The 20,459-nt window shown below is 32.5% G+C and overlaps 1 protein-coding gene across 1 annotated transcript in view; it reads right to left on the bottom strand.

Moving 5' to 3' along the window:
• The window catches only part of LOC124369864 (cytoplasmic polyadenylation element-binding protein 1-like), a 101,732-nt gene that overhangs the window by 62,865 nt on the left and 18,408 nt on the right, over positions 1-20,459 (bottom strand). Inside the window, exon 3 of the mRNA XM_046827994.1 lies at positions 7,093-7,238. Within this exon, the coding sequence (XP_046683950.1) occupies positions 7,093-7,238 (146 nt within the window). The remainder of the gene's footprint in view (positions 1-7,092; positions 7,239-20,459) is intronic.

The following is a 20,459-nucleotide window of genomic DNA, read 5'->3' as shown; positions in this document are numbered from 1 at the left end:
ACGCTTACTGGAAAAAATAAATGTCACTCATAAAATTCAGCTTGTACATGAGTTAAATGATACAATGTTGTGCGGAAATGGAAGCACTAATTTCTGCTCATCAATTATTTTTTCGAAACATTGTGCTCAGTGATGAATGCAGTTTATTGCGTTTAATTTTTTACAATGTGGCTATGAACAAACACAACTGCAGGTACTGGGACAAAGAAAATTCCAAATTTGAAGTGAATCCTGCACCCAATACCCGGAAAAAGTAAATTTGTGAGCCGAGATTTTTCGGGATATATTTTAGGACCATTTTTGATTAGTGGGAATCTTAATAGAGAACTGTGTTTACACATTTTACAAACATCAATTTTCCTTGCAACAACTGCTGTTATTATACTGTTATTTTTTTAAGACATCGATCACTACCAGCAGGATGATGCCCCAGTACATTTTCACCTTACTGTACAACATTTCCTGGGAACTCAACGTCGTGGTCAATGGATTAGTAGGCGTAGTCTCCGGACCTTCAATTTCGACTAGGTACTATTGATCATGATTTTGCGTATTTATTTATTTAAGGATTTTATATCCCTCCAACTGACATTAGGGGAGTCAGAAAACATCGCCAAACGATATGATAAGGGGGTAGGAAGTACAAGTATTTGTACTGGTTCTATTCATATTTAAACGTAAAATCATGTGAGAAAGAGAGATAAAATAAAAATTCCGTGTTGACTAAGCCCAAAACCACCGTCTTTGGTGGATCGATCTCGAAAGTTCAACTTTGAAACTAGTGACATCGTTTTATCATCGTTAAGTGATGACTACTCGATGTAACATCGTGGAACGCTGTGTTCTTAAAAAGTGCAGATCTCACACATCAACTGCTCAATAAAATCACCATAAGGATGCTTCAACACATCTAGATTAATATTTCTAAGCCCAATAGAAGGACCCCTAGGTCAGAGAGAGCTTTGCAGGATCGTGTAGTCCCAGTGGCAGTGGCGTGGCGTGAATTAAACTTGTCAACATTTTTGGTAAAATGGCTTCCTACTATTCTCGTATTTTATACTTTTCCATATTTACCCTTTTTAATTTAAGTTGATTTTAGTACTAAACGTCGCAAAGTGCGTTGATTAATTGACAAAAACAAAAATATACTAGTTGTGCTTTAAATTTCAAATGTACGTAAAGAGATTTTTAAAATGACCTAATTTATAAGATCAGAACTGGTTTTCCCGTAACACGTACTGGGTCATTAGTGACCAGTCAAAAGTTATATTTATGAGTGTTTTGTTTACATTGCTTTTAATTGTAAGTGGGTCAAGGATAAAGACCAATATTCAAGGACTTACGAAATCACCTCCGAGCGGTCATGGACATTGAAGATCATGGCAAATACTTTTAAATTACATAATATCTGCAATATAACAATAACAATACTAATAATTATTTAATAGTTTGAGGTTGAAATTAAAATTACAAAATATTAATTCTTTTAATTTAAAATTTAATTTTAATTTTAATTTTTAATTTTAATTTTTAAGAGCTTAAAGCTCTTAAAAATGTCTTAATATCTACTCGTACTTTTTATAAATTATGTTTTATAGACTAATAAACTTAAAATTTTGATATATGTTATTTGTGTCTGCGACTTCAATTTTGTTATAATTTTTTAAGGCTGCAACATATCTATGCAAAATTCATCTCCTATAAATTTAAAAAGCTAGGAGAACAAAAGAATATCCAGTATTGCGGAGAACATTAATTCACTGATAAACGTACAGGACACCTCAGAAACTTTAAGCTGGGAAGCCGCAGCTTCGATCAGACTTTTTTTGCCTAAAATTGAGTAATAGGTGACACAGACGCAAACGTAACCTTGCCATGCAGTCTGATAGAAGTCTTTCAGAAGAGTATTTCCGGCCTAAGCCAGGCTCGTGGAAGACCGAAAACCCCTTTGAGAAAATACCCACAAAACCAAGAAAATGTGAAAAGAAGTACACAAAAAGTACTTGAAGTTCCTTGCTGATGGTGCAGCGGGAACTATGTCAACTTTTCAACGATTATCTCTTACTCTTCATCAAGCGTTGGCACTTTATTTATCATAGAGTATATATTTAATGCGTTAACCTCTGTTGTTAATTCTGTAAATTCAGATTGTTTTCCTAGTTTGTACAAATTGAATCAAACTAAACATTATATAACTCCAATTGCAGTTAACGCTAGCGAATCATCTTCTGAGGTAAACTTACAAGTTTTACTTCAAGTGACATCTCAACGAATAATAAAAACTTTACATTTAAGAGGGAACCTGGATGTATTAAAACTTGCAAGTGTGTGTTTGGTGGCAGCAATGGGCATAGCCAATAAAATTATATTAGGCTGCAGGAAATAATAGTAGTGATGATTTTTTTTTCTTAGCAGCCATGGCACCTTTGAAACTTATTGATGTTGACATTTGTGTGGATTAATGCAAAACCATAATTTACTCGTTACTGTAGACCAAAGATAAAGAAAACGCCTGAATTCCTTGTTCCTAAATGACACCCCCAGATCTTTTGCGTAATGAGGAAATATACACGAAAGAACAAATACTAACTAGACATCTGCCATGTCATATCAAATGGTCAAGATATTGGTGTAGTTAATACTTAAGTAGTGTAGTTAACTTCATAGACGGGAGTGTAGTTAACACGTTATCAGACACTAATGCTACTACTAATTGTGTAATTTGTGGAGCTAGTCCAATGCTAATGAATAGTGAAAAGGTACTCAAACAACCTCTATTAACCTCTAAATGAATATAGAATACCTATCAAAACTTGGCAAATCTGAGGAAAGGACAGTAAGCAAGCCGTAGACGCAAAAAAAAAAATTTAGTTTAATTTTAGACAAACCTAAACGCGATTACGGTTCTACAAACAATGGTAATACGGCAAGACGCTTTTGATCTCAGTTCTGAGACAACAGGAATAGATAAGAGGTTGATTGACAAATTTCCTCTCATTTTAATAGTTCAAATTTGTATTGATAGGTTTAGAACCTTTTTGGATAAAACCAGGAAATTCTATCTTAGTTTATATATTTGGTACTGCATGCAGAGCAGTTTACATGCAGTGCCTGTACACAGGTGTGAAATAGTCGATTCATTTTCTCTTCCTACTGGCCAGTGTCTGATGACGTCTGGAGGCTAGACAAATGGATGTCAGTAAGAATCGATTATATCAAATACAAGCTCTCTACAGAGTGCTCAAACAGATATCTCATGAGTATCCTTTTTTGACCTCAGATCCTTTAATTTAAACAAAAAGGTGAGTATACTGTAGTGATGACGTGAAATACTATTTAATTACAAGAATCCCAAACGCCCTAAGTAGAAGATTTTAACTTCGATTTAGCTATAATTTCTTCAAGTGAAGAAGTAGGATCCTTTACAGAATCTGATTAAACTTATTGCTATAAAGTGTACCTTAGTTTTATATGTTTAGTGAGTTTGAACACAAAACTTTAAAAGTTTTACTGCAGTGCCTAAGCTAATAGTATATCTTCAGAATTAACCTCCAAGTTAAGTTTAAAATATTATTTTTATTATTAAGAAATATTAATTGAATATATAATTTTTAATATTTGGTTTAATTTATGCCTTGTTAAAAAAACACAATACAACTTGAGCCAGATATAAAATTGTTTTGTTTTATTCGAATTGTATTGTGTGCAAATGGCACAAACAACATTTACATTCAAAAAATTAAGTGTATTTTACCATTTCTTATGTTTATTACAACAATTTATTCCGTATTAATTGGTTATTTTTTTGTACCGTGTCCTCATATGCGCACTGCACTGTGCGTCGAGTTAATAATAATATACCTTCCTACAAATAACTGTGTATTCATTGATGTTTTTTTCCATTTCTGATTATACCTGCCTAATTAATTATTGAGTTAAATTATATAACAGTTCAATTTCCAAGAACCATTTATTTTTTAATTTCTTATACCTGATAAATATTGCAGATCTGTAAGCCTTGCATACACACCATAAGATATCTGTGTAGAAAAGTAGTGGTCATCAGACAATTTAATTAATATAATGTGTACTCTAGTTTTCGATTTACTTTTTTATCACGCTTCCGTTTCTTTGTTTTGTAGACGTCATGTAAGCAATGGCAATAGTATCCAATACAACTAAAAATCTGTTTTAAAGAACTTCTTTGCTAAAAAACCCAAAATAATTATAGTATTGTTTTTATCCACTATAATTTTATAGGGCTATAACTTTTTTCTTTCATTGAAAGGAATTCCAAACTTTACTTAATTTTTGTCAGTATTATTGAGACGCATTGCAAAAATCTTGAAATAAAATTTATTACTGGTTAACAATGAATTTTATTGATTGGTTTATATTTTTTGACATTATATTCGTTTTTGATTTTGCATTTACTTGGTGTTTTCATTTAATGTACAATAATTCCATCGCATTATCATGGAGAATATTATCAAATAATAATAAATCAATACATGTTATCAACAAAGAATTTCCTTCCTAGTAAATAATCAGATGTGTTATGTGTTCAGTCACTGGCCGCCAAGGTATACGGTGATGATGATGATTAGATATGGCTGTACTCAAATGTTATCAGGAAGAGGCTTGCGGGCTAAACAAGCCCGCAACACATGGTCACGTGTTTTGGAACGAGGGGACTCACATTCCCCCTCACCCAGATAGAAACCGCATTAACGTCACTGAAAAGTGATCAACCCAATATTAGCTTGGATAATATAAAAATAAACAAAATTCTTTTAACTTTACATGAATGAACTTTTCAAGCTTCTCTACAGAACACGAACAAGTGAGGAAACGTGGATTATTTAAAATCGATCGGAATCGATTGATGGTTTAAATGATGTTCTATGAACCTGATTGGCCGAAAATATTTTGAAAAACATTTAATCAAACTTATAAAGGATTAGAGCAAAATGGTCATAACTACTAACACACGTTGGACCAAAACGTATGAACATGAAAAAATGTTTGGAATAAAGATGGAAGCATTAAACTTTTTCATTGAACTCCTACCATAGGTTTTTTTTCTCCTTGAAAAATATTCACAAACTATAAATATTAATTTAAAATTTTTACGCATTTTTCTTATACACTGAGTTTCTGCACACTATTTATTAAATTATGTCATGAATAGCTAGATAACAGTCGAAGCCCCAATAGCTTGTTAATGGGCGGTGAATTAAAAGTAGAATCTACTACCTAGAGTCAGCATAACTATTTGTGAAATGAATATACAAGAGGTAATTCTAAGCAGTAAAAAGTTATCCACTACAGAAAAAAACTATAATCTATTGCTTACATACTACTATTACATTAGAATCTATGAGAAAATTACATCTTAAGGTTGAGATACAACTAACCTTTACTTTTATCGAATATCAGATACTCCAAAGCACAAACCAGAGATAAAATTCATTTTTTTTGTTTGCCACTAAAAATTATTAGTTAATCGTTTTGTTGGAGAACGGAATTTTTATTTTTCATTATACTACACTGCATTGAAATGTTGTTATATCTGCTTTTTTAGAGTACAAAACATTATTTTAGATGTTTAAAATAGAAATATTACTAACCCCTACACGTAAAATTATTTTCTGAGCTCCAGGAGATTTCCACTAAGATGAAATTATCGGTTTTTATTAAATGGGTTGTATCAGTTTATAAACTTTGATTCAGTTTAAATGCCTAGTAAGTATTCAATTCGATCATAAAGATTGTATATAGAAGTGTCATAAGAAAAGTATTTTTCAAACTTCATTTGAACATTTTAGAATTTATTAAAATACAACAATAATTACCAGACGTTACTAGATATTTTTCTGTATTTTGCATTATTCCTCCATTATTTTGCTATATAGAAATGAAGCTTCATGCGCAGTTTCGATTTGGTTTTTTAAGAGTTTAGTTGACTACAACGTTAATACATTTTATTTTGAAAGTTTTTCATCTTTTTTTAATATTTATTTTCAGCATTTTAATTCTGAACACAATTAATTTAATATCAACAATTACCTAACTATATTAACATAGAACAGAGAAAGCATAAATATAAATGAAGTGTAATATTGCAGAAGGAATAAAGATATTTTCATTTCATTTCATTCATTTCAAATCTCACACACACACACACACACACACACACACACACACACACACACACACACACACACACACACACACACACCGAAAAAAGCATTCATGCTAAATTAGTCCATTTTAGTTTCAAATTTAAAAAGATTTCTTTCAATAATATTAAAAAATTAATTTATTTATTTTAAATTATTAATCCATCTGTAAAAACATTTGGGTATATCGAACAATTATTTATTTATGACAAAAAATATTCTTTATTGTATATACATAGAGAAGTTGAGAGTCTGGATCTCCCTCATGTAACTTTGAAAGACCTATTTTATTTAATTGGCCTCTTAAAAGCTCCTCATTTAAGTTTTCGAATGACAATATGGTACAAACCAACAAGTGTCTATAAAAGTTAAGAGGGCTCAACCAAGTCTTAAAAATTGTAAGACACAACTAGACCGAAGAACTAGCAACAACTCTTTATTCACTTCAACGTTAAGAAGTATCTAGCCCGTCCGTATAAATATAAGTTACAACTAGGAGGTATTTACTACTACCTTATCATTCGCATCAAACTTGAATTCGCTGTAACTTTAAAAAGTTAAGAACTAACTACAACTACGTAATTTTATTCACTTCGCAAAGCTGGGCACAGGTTATGTAATAGTTATGTTGTGATTACGTAATGTTCTAAATGAATTTGTTCAACGAAGTGGAGGAAAAGTGTATTTTTGCATTTGCGGTAGAACTCAGATTCTCTGTACTAACAGCTGCGCTTGTCATGAGAAATAAGATCACAGAGCGAAATTCCAGTGTTGAAATAATCCTTCTAATACCTAATGATCCAGTACGATTAAGAAATTATTACGAGGTGACGAGTTCTACAAAATGGATTTTTATACACGAATATACAACTAAAATAAGTATATGCTGGTCAAATTAGTTTACACATACCTGGTGCCTGAGCGTTGGTAGCGGCAAGGGCGATGAAGCGGCCAAGGGGGCCGACGGTGACCATGGATTTTGAGAGGTTTGGCCCAGAGTGGTCCCACGGGGCATGTTTAGTCCCAGCAACTCGGAAATTGATCTCATTGTCTGTCCTGTAAACAGCCCATACGAACGTCCATTATATGAACATCAGAACTAAGGTACAGTGATTAAATAAGTCCGTATGTAGTGATAAACATCTCCCGAACTAACCTAAAGTATTTTAAGCTATAACTGTACAGTCTACACTTATTTGTTTAAATAAAGAGATATTTAAAAACCTCAGTTCAATACATCCACACATACCCACTTTTAAGGGCATTTCTCTCAATCTTTCCTTGTAATTATGGAAGAATATGTGATTATATGGAATCCGGACTTCTCACAATTACACCAATGGGGATTTTAGACAAACTGCAATACAAAGTGTAAATTTAATTACTTCTCTTAAATATAGAAAATATTTTAGAATTGTAAATTTCCCTTATAAACATTTGAAACTTGGGCCGCTAATGTACTAGTGAATTAACATTACCTGTTACATTGTGCGACGTTTTACTTGTGATGAATCTGTAATCAATTGAAGCATTTCCAAAGATTACCTGTGAGTTGTTGAATCTAATGTAGGATGCAAATCAACAACTTTTAAAATAACCCGTGATGGCTTCTTTTACTTGCAAAATAATCAGACATTTACTTTTTATAAAAGCAAACGGTACAAAATATTAATATTTTCATGATCAATTTTAAATTTACTTTCTTTGAACACCAAACTTTTGTTTCAGAAACTTCAGACTCGTTATGTGGGTTGCGAGGTTTTTCCACAACATATGTTTTAATTACGCTTACTGATCCTTGGCCTACTATGTATAATATGTAGGATATTGAGGGTGACGCTTTTCTCAGAAATAAGGGTCGGAGCTACACAGGTACAATCACGGAAGTGTGTATAAAATTTCCTTCGCATATGCTCAGGAAGCTAATTATAAGGCGAAGAGAGCTTAACCTTTCTCCTATTACAAGATTGAATGTGATGACTTGGGCGTTTTTACAAATAGTTTTCAATTATCACGGTGTATAAGCACAAATCAGAGTTCTTGGATAAACCCTTCATGTAGGAGCAAAAATTTAACACTTTGTATTTTTTATGGAAAAAATAAATTTTACGGCGTTACACATAATAAAATCATAATTTTTTTATAAGAGGAAGATTTTCTTGTTTTGCACGCACTAACCTTGGGGCTTTATGCTTGATTAGGACCTTAAATGATTTCTGCGACGTAACTCTGGAGAGGACCCTCTCCAAAATAACATTCTCTTTCGCATTGACACCTCGTATCTAATGAAGCTTTATTCTTTGTAGCACAAATTAAGTATTTAATATGTATTTCTGCCTGCTCTACAGTTGATTTGCAGCATGTGGCAAATACACAATTATAATCAAGTCGGACGGAGGAATTATTTATATAAATGGTTATTGATGGACACGGAGATTTGGTTGGTACCGAGAGAAAACTGTTTAATCTGAAGCTATGTATAATTTATTTGCCGGCAAACGATTATTACTATGAGAAAAGGATAGGATCGGGCTTGGAGTGACAGTCACATTACACCTAAGATTAAGATCCTTTAGGACTTAGAAATAATTTGAGGAGTTGGTATAATTCAATTCAGTACGAAAAAAGCTTTAGGGGTAAGAACATAAGAAGTTAATAAACATTCAAGAATATAAAGAAGTAACACATTTCGGACTAGTGTGATGGATTATGCAGTAAACAATAAATTCCATTACGGCTGAAGAATTAAATGTTTATGGTGTGTTTTTAGCAACTCAGAAACAAAAGAATTATACGTCTTCAATAATATTCTGAAGAACAAATTACCGTTTCACTGCACATAAATATTTTTGACACTGGCCTACTTAAAGAAGAAAATTTAAGGTAACATAAAAACCTAAATCAAGAACATTTACATGTTTAACTTTATGGGACTTTAAAATAACGAAACAACAGTTTTATATTGTATCATTGCCTCCAAAGAGTTTACAAATAGCTACCGGTAATCGGTAGAACTCCCTTCCCCTAGTAACAGCCAGAGCTAAGGCGGTCATCTTGATTCCCACCGCTTTCACGTGGTTAGATATTATTATTAGTTATCTATAATACAATTCCAAACATTTTTATTACTTCTCATTTGAATATTCAAAAAGTATACACTTTCCTAGAAAAATGCTAAATTTTGGATGGGTAAAAAAGACATATCTATACATTTTCTTCGTTAGGAATAAGCTGATTAGCGAGTAGGGTCATCTTCACAGTTCCAGGACAAATTATTTTACAGTTGTTAGATTTACTACGTAAATAGAGGATGGCGTAGATAGTCGGAATCTCGCAACGTAGTACCCGCCATATCTGTCTATTAAATATATCTAAAGTAAGACGTGAAATCAGGAGGAAGAGGTTCTCGTACTTTGACCCTAAAATCAATAACACCCTTTCTCCTACTAACCTCAAATAATAGACTTGTAACTCACTTAATGGAACATTAATTACTCGTTAGGTTTTGAACTTAGTTAAAACTTGTTAGTTCAAAACATTGTAAATATTTTACGTGAGTTTTAAATCAGAAATTACATTTAAATTTATTTACTCGTGGTAATTGAAGATTTTATTTTATTTTTAAATGTTCTCAAATAATTATTTTAGGCTGATACATACGAGTTGTTTTGAATAATATTACGTACGGGGAAACTCTTTTGAATACTATATATATAAAGCGTTTTCATATATTATTATTTTATTTGCATGTTGCTCTGCTAAAGTCAAAAGTTTTCCTTTCTGAGGTTTTGTACCAAATATATGATTGCTTTCCGGTATCATTTTAAATTTCAAGTATATCTTTTCTGTGACGTATCTCTTCCTCAAGTCACTCAAATTCAATGTCAATAGGTGGTTTCTGTTCCCAATGTCAGCGCTCTCGCCAATAAGCCTCTTAACGTGGAAGAGTATTGAAATGTACACAGGCAGCAGGTTCAATACAGAGTTTCTCCATGCTTGTTGATAGTGCTGCCTCATAGCGAGAACTGAGACTGTACTATCTCACTGAGACTGGATTTTGTTTTAACTTTTCTAGTCATTTATATTCTTCAAATTATACTATTTTTAATTCTTATGTAATTAGTAAAATAATACGAAAAATAACAAATTATTTTGTAGAATTGTAAATAAAAATAAATAGGGTAGACATGTAAGTGGAGAATAGTTCAAATAAACCTATATAATGGAGCATGAAAGAACGTAAATGAAGGTTTTTACCTAACTGACTGTAAATATTGCTCGGCTATTAAGAGCGCCTTCTATCTTGTGCCCGCAAGACTAACTGTTCACTGTATGTGCATTGCGTAGCAACTAGGCGCATAGGCCTTTAACCGTTTTATTGAAAACTAAATTTTTAATAAAAGAAAACTGTTGCAAGCTGAAAAGTTTTTAATAAATAAATAAAAAGCTAAATACTAATATTATTGTAAGAACATAACTTTTCATTCCAGATGTAACCAAGACTGTATTTTTTTTTTTTAACAGTAACTATTTCTGGGAGAAATATACATATGTTAACATTAGAGAATAAATTAGATAATTAACATAAACTGCTGACCAAATTATATTTATTTTTACTCTCATTACAAAATACAATTCACACTCCTTAGAAATCTGTGTTTTAAATCATAAGAATATTATATTTGAAAACTTCAAAGAATCAAATGTATCATCGGCAATGACAATATTGATAGACAATAGAGAATATGATTAAAACTACGAATGAAATCAAATCAACAGAAATTAACACATCATCTTAATTAAATACAAGATAACTTTAGATTGCATTACATCGGACAGATGTAAAGATGAAATTTATTAAAAATTGAAAAATATCATTGTAAACATTAATCTACAACATTTCATTTCCTTTCACAGTAAAATTTTGAAATTGGGGACGTCAGGAATTTTTAGCTGTAGGGTATGAGGTCACGGATGATCTGCGCGAAGAAATCGCATCCCAGTTGTCTTTCTTCGATAGCGATAGCTCTGCCACGCCTTAAGTTTTTTTATATCCATGAGTGATAAGATTATCAATGGGTACTCATTCTCTCTGAAATCGTAATCAATTAACCATAAATCGCTTAGAATGCTGTCTATGCTTTAGATGGAGTATTTAAAAATTAGTCCGGTTCTAACCAAAAGCTCTTCATAATTGTAGATTCCTTGTGGCCAAGATCAGGCCTTGTAACGAAATTCGATAATTAATAATTCTAAAAATTAGTTTTTACGAATCTCCTTAACGCAATTCACCAGATTGGGCGCAATGTTTTTTGTACATTTAAAATCGCTACAGTTATTACTGTATACTAATCCATTGTACTAAACAAATTCGTCTAATTTTCGGCTGACGTCATTGCTAACCACAGCAGACAAATTCACGGGATGTGTGTAAACATTCGACACAGGAGAAAGAATACAAAAGATTTCAGTGTAATTGTAAACAGACAATAGAGCTTCCAGGAATAAAAAACAGACGCTTCACGTCACTAAGTTGATTAAATCTAATACGAAACAAATCGTGGTTTTGTAATATTTTTCAATCCTGCCACAAATGTGTCCAACATATAAAAAACTTTATGAAACATTAGAAATAATCGGAGTCAGGTAGTTCTATACATTTTTCAGGGTACTCTTGTACCCAATATGCTGTTTTAAATTCATACAAGGGTTATTCCTTATCATTCACTTACGATACGAATGTATAAGCTTGATTCACGTGAGAGAAACACTCGAACAAGCATATTTGATCTAATAAAATTAAATACTGGTTTTACCATATAGACCGAACATCCAAGTAAACTATATGTCTGCGAGTGTATAAGGAGTGAGAAGCACTATCAGAACGCTGGGAGAGGTGGACGACTCGGAAACGCCCGTGGCTTTGGTTTAATCTATTGATCGAAAACTGGCATTGGATCTACTGTATTATTGTTGAACGGACCTTAAGATCAACGGTTCATGCTTAATTTTGTACACTCTCTACTTTTACGCTCTCAGTATTGCAGTAGGGCATTCTGACGAAGGATGGACTTCTACCACTCTGAATTAGCTTGTGGCTACAACGAGGACAATTATGAAAATCATTCTTAGAAAAGTACACTATGCTCTGAAATTCCAACTCAAGATTTTAAAATTCTCAAAATTAGACGTATACTCTCCATTATCACTGCTAATTTATACTTGCTCGTTGAGCTGAGAATGAAGACACAACAAAAATTTAGCCCGAGTGACAACTATAAAACTTGTATATGTTCGTTTGTAATATAAAACAACGGAATTATTGCTTTGTATTGTTCTCAGCTTGATGGACATTGCTCACTGCCACAGATTCTTCATCACAAACATTTCTAACGCGGAAGGGTTAACGCTGAACAAGTAATATAAATAACAGAAATATTTAATGTGGCGTTTTACGTTACGTAGTTTATAATTATGTAAACATAGTTTAAAAAATAAACATATTAAATATGTTTATTCGTGGTGATAAATAAGAATTCAATCCTAATACAATACAGTAATTAAGAATATAAACTAATAATGGTCACATTCTTTAATTTTGTTTTCATATATGAATTGTGTATAAAAACTTAATTTATTAAGATGCTGTATTATCCAATTTGTTATATTTTTATCACGTATTAATTACCGAATGTATTTCTTTTTTTAATCTTCACATATCCAAAAATCTGACAATTTAAAATTTGACATAGTCCATATTGGAGTGTAAAAATTCATTTAGTTAATGGATTCTTCATCAACTCGGAACTAATGTAAGTTTCCTTTAAAGTTTTACGTAACCTCTACCCTTTGACGTCATAGAAAGAAGACTAATCAAGGTCATTCAGTCCTCTTCTCCCTATCCTTCAAGTCAACATTACAGCTCGGTCTTGTCGAAACAGGTCATTATCGTTGTAATCATGACCTTCATATGCAGGAAGTAACTCGTTAAAATATAAGGTACGATATACTATTGCAACGTACTGAAATGGTTATCACAAATAGTTAATAGTTATTACCATAAATGTATATCGAAACTTCACTTTAATTACTTTGAGTATATCATTCTTGAACCCAAAGTTGATCAAGTCACTACCTTCCATCAATCTATATGAGCATGAAGACTGAATTCTTCTTCAGATTAAATTTTCTATTTGAAAAACAGATCTTGCGTGCTATACTCCAACCATCGTTCCTTCATAAATTTTGACCGAAAATCAAAATAATCTTCACTCAATTTGTGAATGAATTAGATCTTATGATAGAATGTCATGGCCTTAAGAGTTTTATTTACAAAAAAGTGACTCGTACCATGGTCATGAATATATTTGGATGTTTTAACTCGCTAAAAGTAATTTGGTGAATTTCCTTATGTAACTACGGATTGGGGCCGATCAGGTTTTCTCTGTTTCCTTAAACTTAGCTTGAATATTAAATAGTGTAGCTTGACCAATTCTATTATTACTTTTACAATATATAGAATATTTTACAAGCTTTTACCTCAGTATCTTCTATCCATCCCCGTCTCTAATTACTATATGTATTTAGATCTTTTTTCCGTGAGATTAAACACCATTTCTAAATATAACTAAATAATCGTTTGACCTCATGCCTTCCGCAAAGCTCACAGGTAAGAACAATAGATCAAAATTTCTGGAAATTATTACCTAATTCAACCTGCAGATAATTAAATAAAAACTAATAAATGTACCACCATTCACTCTCAACAAGTTGAAATGTTTACAACAAACAAGTGGGGGGAAACAAAACTTTTACGAAGAGAGTATCTCCGTTACTTCATATTTCTACTTTGTCTTGTAATTAGAACATTTATTAAACTAATTTTTACCATTTATGTCGTAGTGTTAAATCATTTGACAATACAAATTAGTGCTAGTATTCACTACATTGAGAACAATACCAATAATAATCCCTATATTGTTTTGAGTCAAACAAACTGAAAAATCATTCTGTGAAGACGTTTATAAATAATAATTGGTTTAAGATAAACAAATTTACTTCTCTTGTGTCATTATTCTCAGCACAAGTCCTTCCAAATGAGGTATCACCCAACACAATTTGTTATTTAAACAACTAGGTTACCACAACCTCCAGCGTTGCGTCGTTTGGAGCACATGATATATAGTAAATAAATAATATATAAATATGACAACAGGCAAATACTTTATTTCCAAACTAAATGGTGGCGAAGAAAGTGCTAATAGTTCAAGTTTACATTCTCTGCCACCATATTGTTTAGGCTTGCTCTTTACACACAACTAGCTGTTGTCCGCGGTGTCCCACAATTTTTCAAAAAAAAGAGAGTGGTCCCTTATAAAACATCCAACGGACATAGTCAATGCTTTTCAGACTCTATCCCTTACACTCATGGAAAGTTTACTGTCATTTAAATATCCCTTATAAAACAGCCAACGGCCATAAGCGATCCTTTTCAGACTCTATCCCTTACACTCCTGGAAAGTTTACTGTCATTTAAATATCCCTTATAAAACAGCCAACGGCCATAAGCGATCCTTTTCAAACTCTATCCCTTACACTCCTGGTACTTTTACTGTCAATCAAAGATATTCCTCATTTTTAACTACTCCAAATTTAAATTACTAAATTTAAAGGCCAGTGTGTTGGAGCTCCTGAGTCGGACAGAATCCTTTGAAGTGAGAAGAAATTAAACGAATTAGGCAAAATTACATAACATTTGGTTGAATGATTGAAAGTAGATTCTAGAGAGGGGCAGAGGGAGGGATAGTAAGAGATGTTAGGCCGAAGTCCTTGTCCCCACCTCCAACCTTGCACAAATTGGAGACTTTTTCGCAAGATATTCCCCTGCTGTTCTTCCTTGTTTGTTCTATTGTTCCAGTATTTTTCTTCTACTTATATACATTACTTTAATTAAACCTTGACATCTTCCTATATTCACCAATTCCCTTAGCACTGAAGACCATTGTAGCACTTCAGTCCCGAAACTTATACTTTATAATACATAGTGTCATTCTGTCGTGTTACGGCTCTCTCATGTAGTGGCCATTCATCCGCTCAACAACGTTCTTCCCTCTCACAGTTCACTCAGCCAACACTTTCTCAGTTGTTTTCCCCTACAATGAATAGCCACGCTTCCGAAACTAGAACTTGTAACACCATGTCAGATCCACGTAGTCCTACAACTCTGCCACTCTATTTAGATCCTTTCCTACTTTCAAAGTATGTCTAACACTCCTTCAACGCTTCTTACTCCACCTCCCACATTCCTGTATCAATGCTTAATGTCATATTCCTTATTTTAGGTCCTAATTAATTTAGTTATCTTGCACTTCCCTGCTGAAAATATCTTTCTTGCACTTCTCATCTGTCCCACGCTCATAAGGGTCATTTTCAAATTGAGAGCAAATATCAGTCCCAGGCTAATAACATTTTAGTAACTGGACAAATAAAAATTATAATAGGTTAAGGATTAACAAAAGTATGCTAAGTAGTTAGATAGACCCATTTAAAAATAAAATGATAATTAGTTATTGTCCAATAAATGTTATAACTCTCATTTTGTCCAATCGCTGACTGTCCCCAACAGTTGCCATGAGAATGTCTCTACAAATCTACAATATAAATCTCTATTCTTCAATTGTAATACAAGGAGTAAGTCATCTTCCAATTATAATCTCTTTGACCATAACCTGTAAATAAATCAATATGATTTCTAAATAAAGGATATTTTGCGTTTTTTCCATGTCCCCAGAACTATCTCTAAGACAACAACCTTTTTTCCAAATGCCACAAAAACAAGAATTCAGTTCCAGCGTTCCCTGTCTTGTGTGTTATGAGTTGTGGATATTCAGTATTACAGGTTAATATTGTTCTTGTTCGACAAATTCGTAAAATCTTCTTTTAAAACCCACTCCAGGTAATTATTTATTTGCGTATATTAATTAGATGTCTGCTCGCCGACGGTAAGGTAACAACGTATTTCTTGAACAATAGAGTTCATATTATCGGTGTTGTGAGCCGTTACGGAATCGGTTATAACTATACTAACTATACGGTTATAACCTACGACGTTTTAAGCGGCTTTCCCCCACACCTGCATCGCTATCAGAACAGATTTCATGGCCGCAGCTTATCTGAATCCTTTACATTTATCGTATCAAGCAATATTCGATTCCTTAATTTCCTTTCCCTCTTACATACTCATAACTAGTTTAGGTGCACGAAATCCTAAGAAATCCGGCCTCTTCTCTGTGTGACCTTTTGTACTATTACTGGTTTCGTTCTTCCCATCGTTTAGTCTTGGCGTAGAACATATTCAATGCCACTTCTTTTGTCTTTCTTATGTTTCCTTAGAGTTTCAAGATCACTTCGAACTTCGTTTCCAGGCGTGATATACCCTTTCTTGGTTTAACTAACTCTCTTCTGATCATTTCCATTTTCTTCTAGCGACTCCACCTATTGCGTCAAGACCATTTTTCAAATTTAGAAACCATCAAGCCGCAATTGGTCTTGAAATCAAGCAAAAACCATTTTCCATAAACCTGTTGCGATACCAATATGTGATCTAAATCCTTAATTTACCACATAGTATAACTCACAAACATGACGAAATTTGTTATGGAAGAGAGTTTAGTTTTACAGAGTTCTCAAGAGTTAAGTTTTGAAACTCTTTCTTGGCAAACAGTGTGATAGAAAAGTACTCCAACTTCAAAACTGTTATCAACAAAGTCAATGCTAAGACGGGTTTCGCGTATACCGGCAATTGGTTATAAAACATGGTACATGGTACAAAGTCGTCTTGGTTATATTTATGTGACCTTATATGTGGAATCGGTGATGGTGGTTTTAAATTTTTAAGTAATAAATTATGTGATTGACCTTTTTATTAAAGTAATCAAGGTCATTGCACATACCGCGAGTAGGTCGCGAGATTGTTTAAATCGCTTACTAGTATGAACTACAATATTTGCAGCAGCAGCTGGTATCATTTAGAGTTTTGATGATAAATTAATATGGAGGTATCATTGTGGTTTCAGTGAATTCCACTGGTTATGAGGACATCATAAAAGTCGACATTGTTGCAATAGAAAACCAACAGCTTCGGACGAGACTATCGATAAAACTGTTTTCTCAGTCACTCTGTTTTTCACTCTCTCAGATGAATTACCTGGTGGAAATAAAACTTTAACTATCACCTGTTGTGCTAGATAATGAATAGACGCTAGAACCCTTCAATAATGTAATGGAACGGTTTATTGATTCGTTTCATTTGAATAATCGTGGAGTGAAAAAATTCACACTGTACCACGAAGCGAAATTCTCTATTCTTCGTAAACTTAAATTTAAATGAAATCCGTGAAATGATTGATTTTCAACTTTAATATACTAAACTTAGAAACACCACATTACGTTTTAGGCCATTTAAAACAATCAGATATAAAAGTTGGATTTATTCTAAGGAATGGTAACTACTAAAACTAAAACTTAGCTCCAGCACAACAGGACAATTAATTACCAGTAATTGACATTCAGTAATAAACAGTTATATTTTGTTCACACTAGAGTTTACTGATTTAAACATTCCTTATTTTTTATTTTGCTTTAATACAAAGTAAAAATGAAGGGAAGACGTGTGACATAAACTTGTTTGATATCACACAACTTTCAAAGATTTTAAGATTAAACTTCTAAATATCTGACACATTTTGATCAGAACTAAAAGTCATACACTGTAAATGTTTCTTTCATTTAATAAATTGTAAGATCTATATTCCTTTTATTTATATATTGGAAGAATCTTTGTATTATTTATTACCGTGAACAATACATATTTGCATTGCAAACATCAAAACTATATGAAAACATTTTTATTTTCAAACTAACCTCATCAAATAAAAGATATACACCTATAAATATTCTCCCATATATATATATATATATATATATATATATATATATATATATATATATATATATACACAGTATATAAAGTATTAGGCGTAACAAGAATCACCGATCGTCTGCACGTTTACGTGAATCAGTTATTCCACGAACTGATATAAACGTGGAGTATGAGGAATATGAGAGAATATAAGCCACACATTACGTACAAAACCACAATATTCCCCTACTTTAGTTATCTACTCACAGGTTTCCGTGAACATTTAATCATAATATATTATAAAATAAACGTTATCGAATTATTGCGCAACTTCCGATACATTAGAAATTCGCCTTTCTCGCTACAACTACCAGGTTCTAATGTGGCACCGGAAGTTTGTTCCAATTCCACCAGCAAAATTGTAGTGGTTTACTTTTAAATTTAAGGATTATTGGTTCTAAAAATACATTAAAATATCATGAAGATATAATAAAAGCATACACTTTTTTACAATTGATGAAATTGCTATTCTGGTTTCATTGGCGATCAGAATTTATCATGCATTTAACAAAGCGATTAATTACGACTTAGACCCATATAGATTAGATCATTATTGATATTGTGTGTTGATATTGATTATGTTGAGAAATTATTGAAAAACTGTCATAAGTGAGTTCATTTAACAAACACTGTGACCGAATGAGAATAGGTGACAAAAACACATGATGAGTGAACCGACTGGAGAACAGATTATGAGTGAAACGCTTACAACAACGAGTGAATCACTCACAAGTAATAACGTGATTCGCAAGAGATGGCCAGTGACGAAACATTTAACCAAAACTTAGAAAATAAACCAGGTGATATATTGATTCTCTAGCACCATGGTGCGAGCCTAGCAACAGCCTGGTGGCCTTCTCTCGCTTGGTTTCTTTGATGTATAATCAATCTACAATCTTTGGTGGAACATATTTGTGAAGTTTTCATAGTCATTATGATGTATTCATGGTTTCCATGTTAGAACAAATAATACGATACAGTACGTTGTGTAAGTAGTGTAATAGATATCAGTATTTATGTGGGATTCCCTCTTTGTCCTTTATCTTCGGATTTCACCCGTTATCCAGATTTTCCCAGCAATAAACCGTAATATACAAAACCATGGCATTTAAAAAGTTTGAACATAAAATTTTACAATACGGCAGCTGTAACTTTTAATGTCTCAGCATTATACAGAGACACTAGACAATGTTATCTGAGATATTGGGACACTAAGAGGACCATTCTTACGATATATTCTCAGTCACAATCACGTGTTTATAGTAAAGATATAGCTTCAGTCGTTTGAAACGAAGTCTCTTGAAATTAATGACGCGTTCTTTGTCAAGTAAATACATACATTACAACAGTAAATACTTATATTATAACACGTTACTATTGTACACTTATTGAATCCATTGAAATATAACATACTTATATTTAAGATAACAATTGACCGCTGAGGGATCCTGTCCTTGGAAGTTTGAAGACGAGACGTGCTGCCAGACGCAGATGAGGAACAAGGTCGGAGACAATTAAATTCTAAACTTGAATAGTATGTGGTAAGCGACTTCCGAACTTACATACTCATGACTTGTTTCTGTCTCAGTATAAATACCGCCCTAACAAGTTACATCACTTCTTGTCATGTCAGTACATCACTAACTGTGTGGATACAAGTTTGCATTTGTTATTTTTTAAATATTTTTTACAATACAATGGCTTTATTTAGTACCTCTAGGAAAGCGGTCGAAAATTAATTCCTAATCAAATTATCCGTTTCTTAAAATTGCCAGATATCAATAGAACATTCAAACATATCTAAATAAGGTGTCGATTTCCATTGTCATTATGAAAACGATGAATGAGACTGTGAGCAGACTGATTCAGTCTTATCATAAAAAACGTGTTAAACGTACAAATTACGAGTGGATTGTAAAGAGACTACCAATAAATGTCTCGTCTAAACTCCTTTTTACGGTTTTAAAAACACTTACAGCGAACCACTTTCTTTAATTCTGGTTAAACTGCATTCGTTAGCAGGAAATACTATAAAATAGTTATCAATAGTTAAGCTATAAAGATAGATTATGGGTCATTTTTTACAGTTCAATGTGGCCAAACCAAATGTAATAACAACCGTAAAATACATCGCCACGCCTGTATATAGTAATTTACTTCTAACTTGTGTTATGACTAACATTATGTTAAATTTACGTAAACCACAATAAGAAATATTACAAAAAAACTGCCCCAATTCCAATTAAAAGATATCGAATTAAGGTTATTTTGCAACGTAATACTAATAAGTTATTCGT

This window comes from Homalodisca vitripennis, chromosome X (genome assembly GCF_021130785.1).
Source record: "Homalodisca vitripennis isolate AUS2020 chromosome X, UT_GWSS_2.1, whole genome shotgun sequence".
NCBI lineage: Eukaryota > Metazoa > Arthropoda > Insecta > Hemiptera > Cicadellidae > Homalodisca > Homalodisca vitripennis.
The sequence above is the reverse complement of the archived record's forward strand: the minus strand, read 5'-3'. Positions and strand labels throughout refer to the sequence as shown.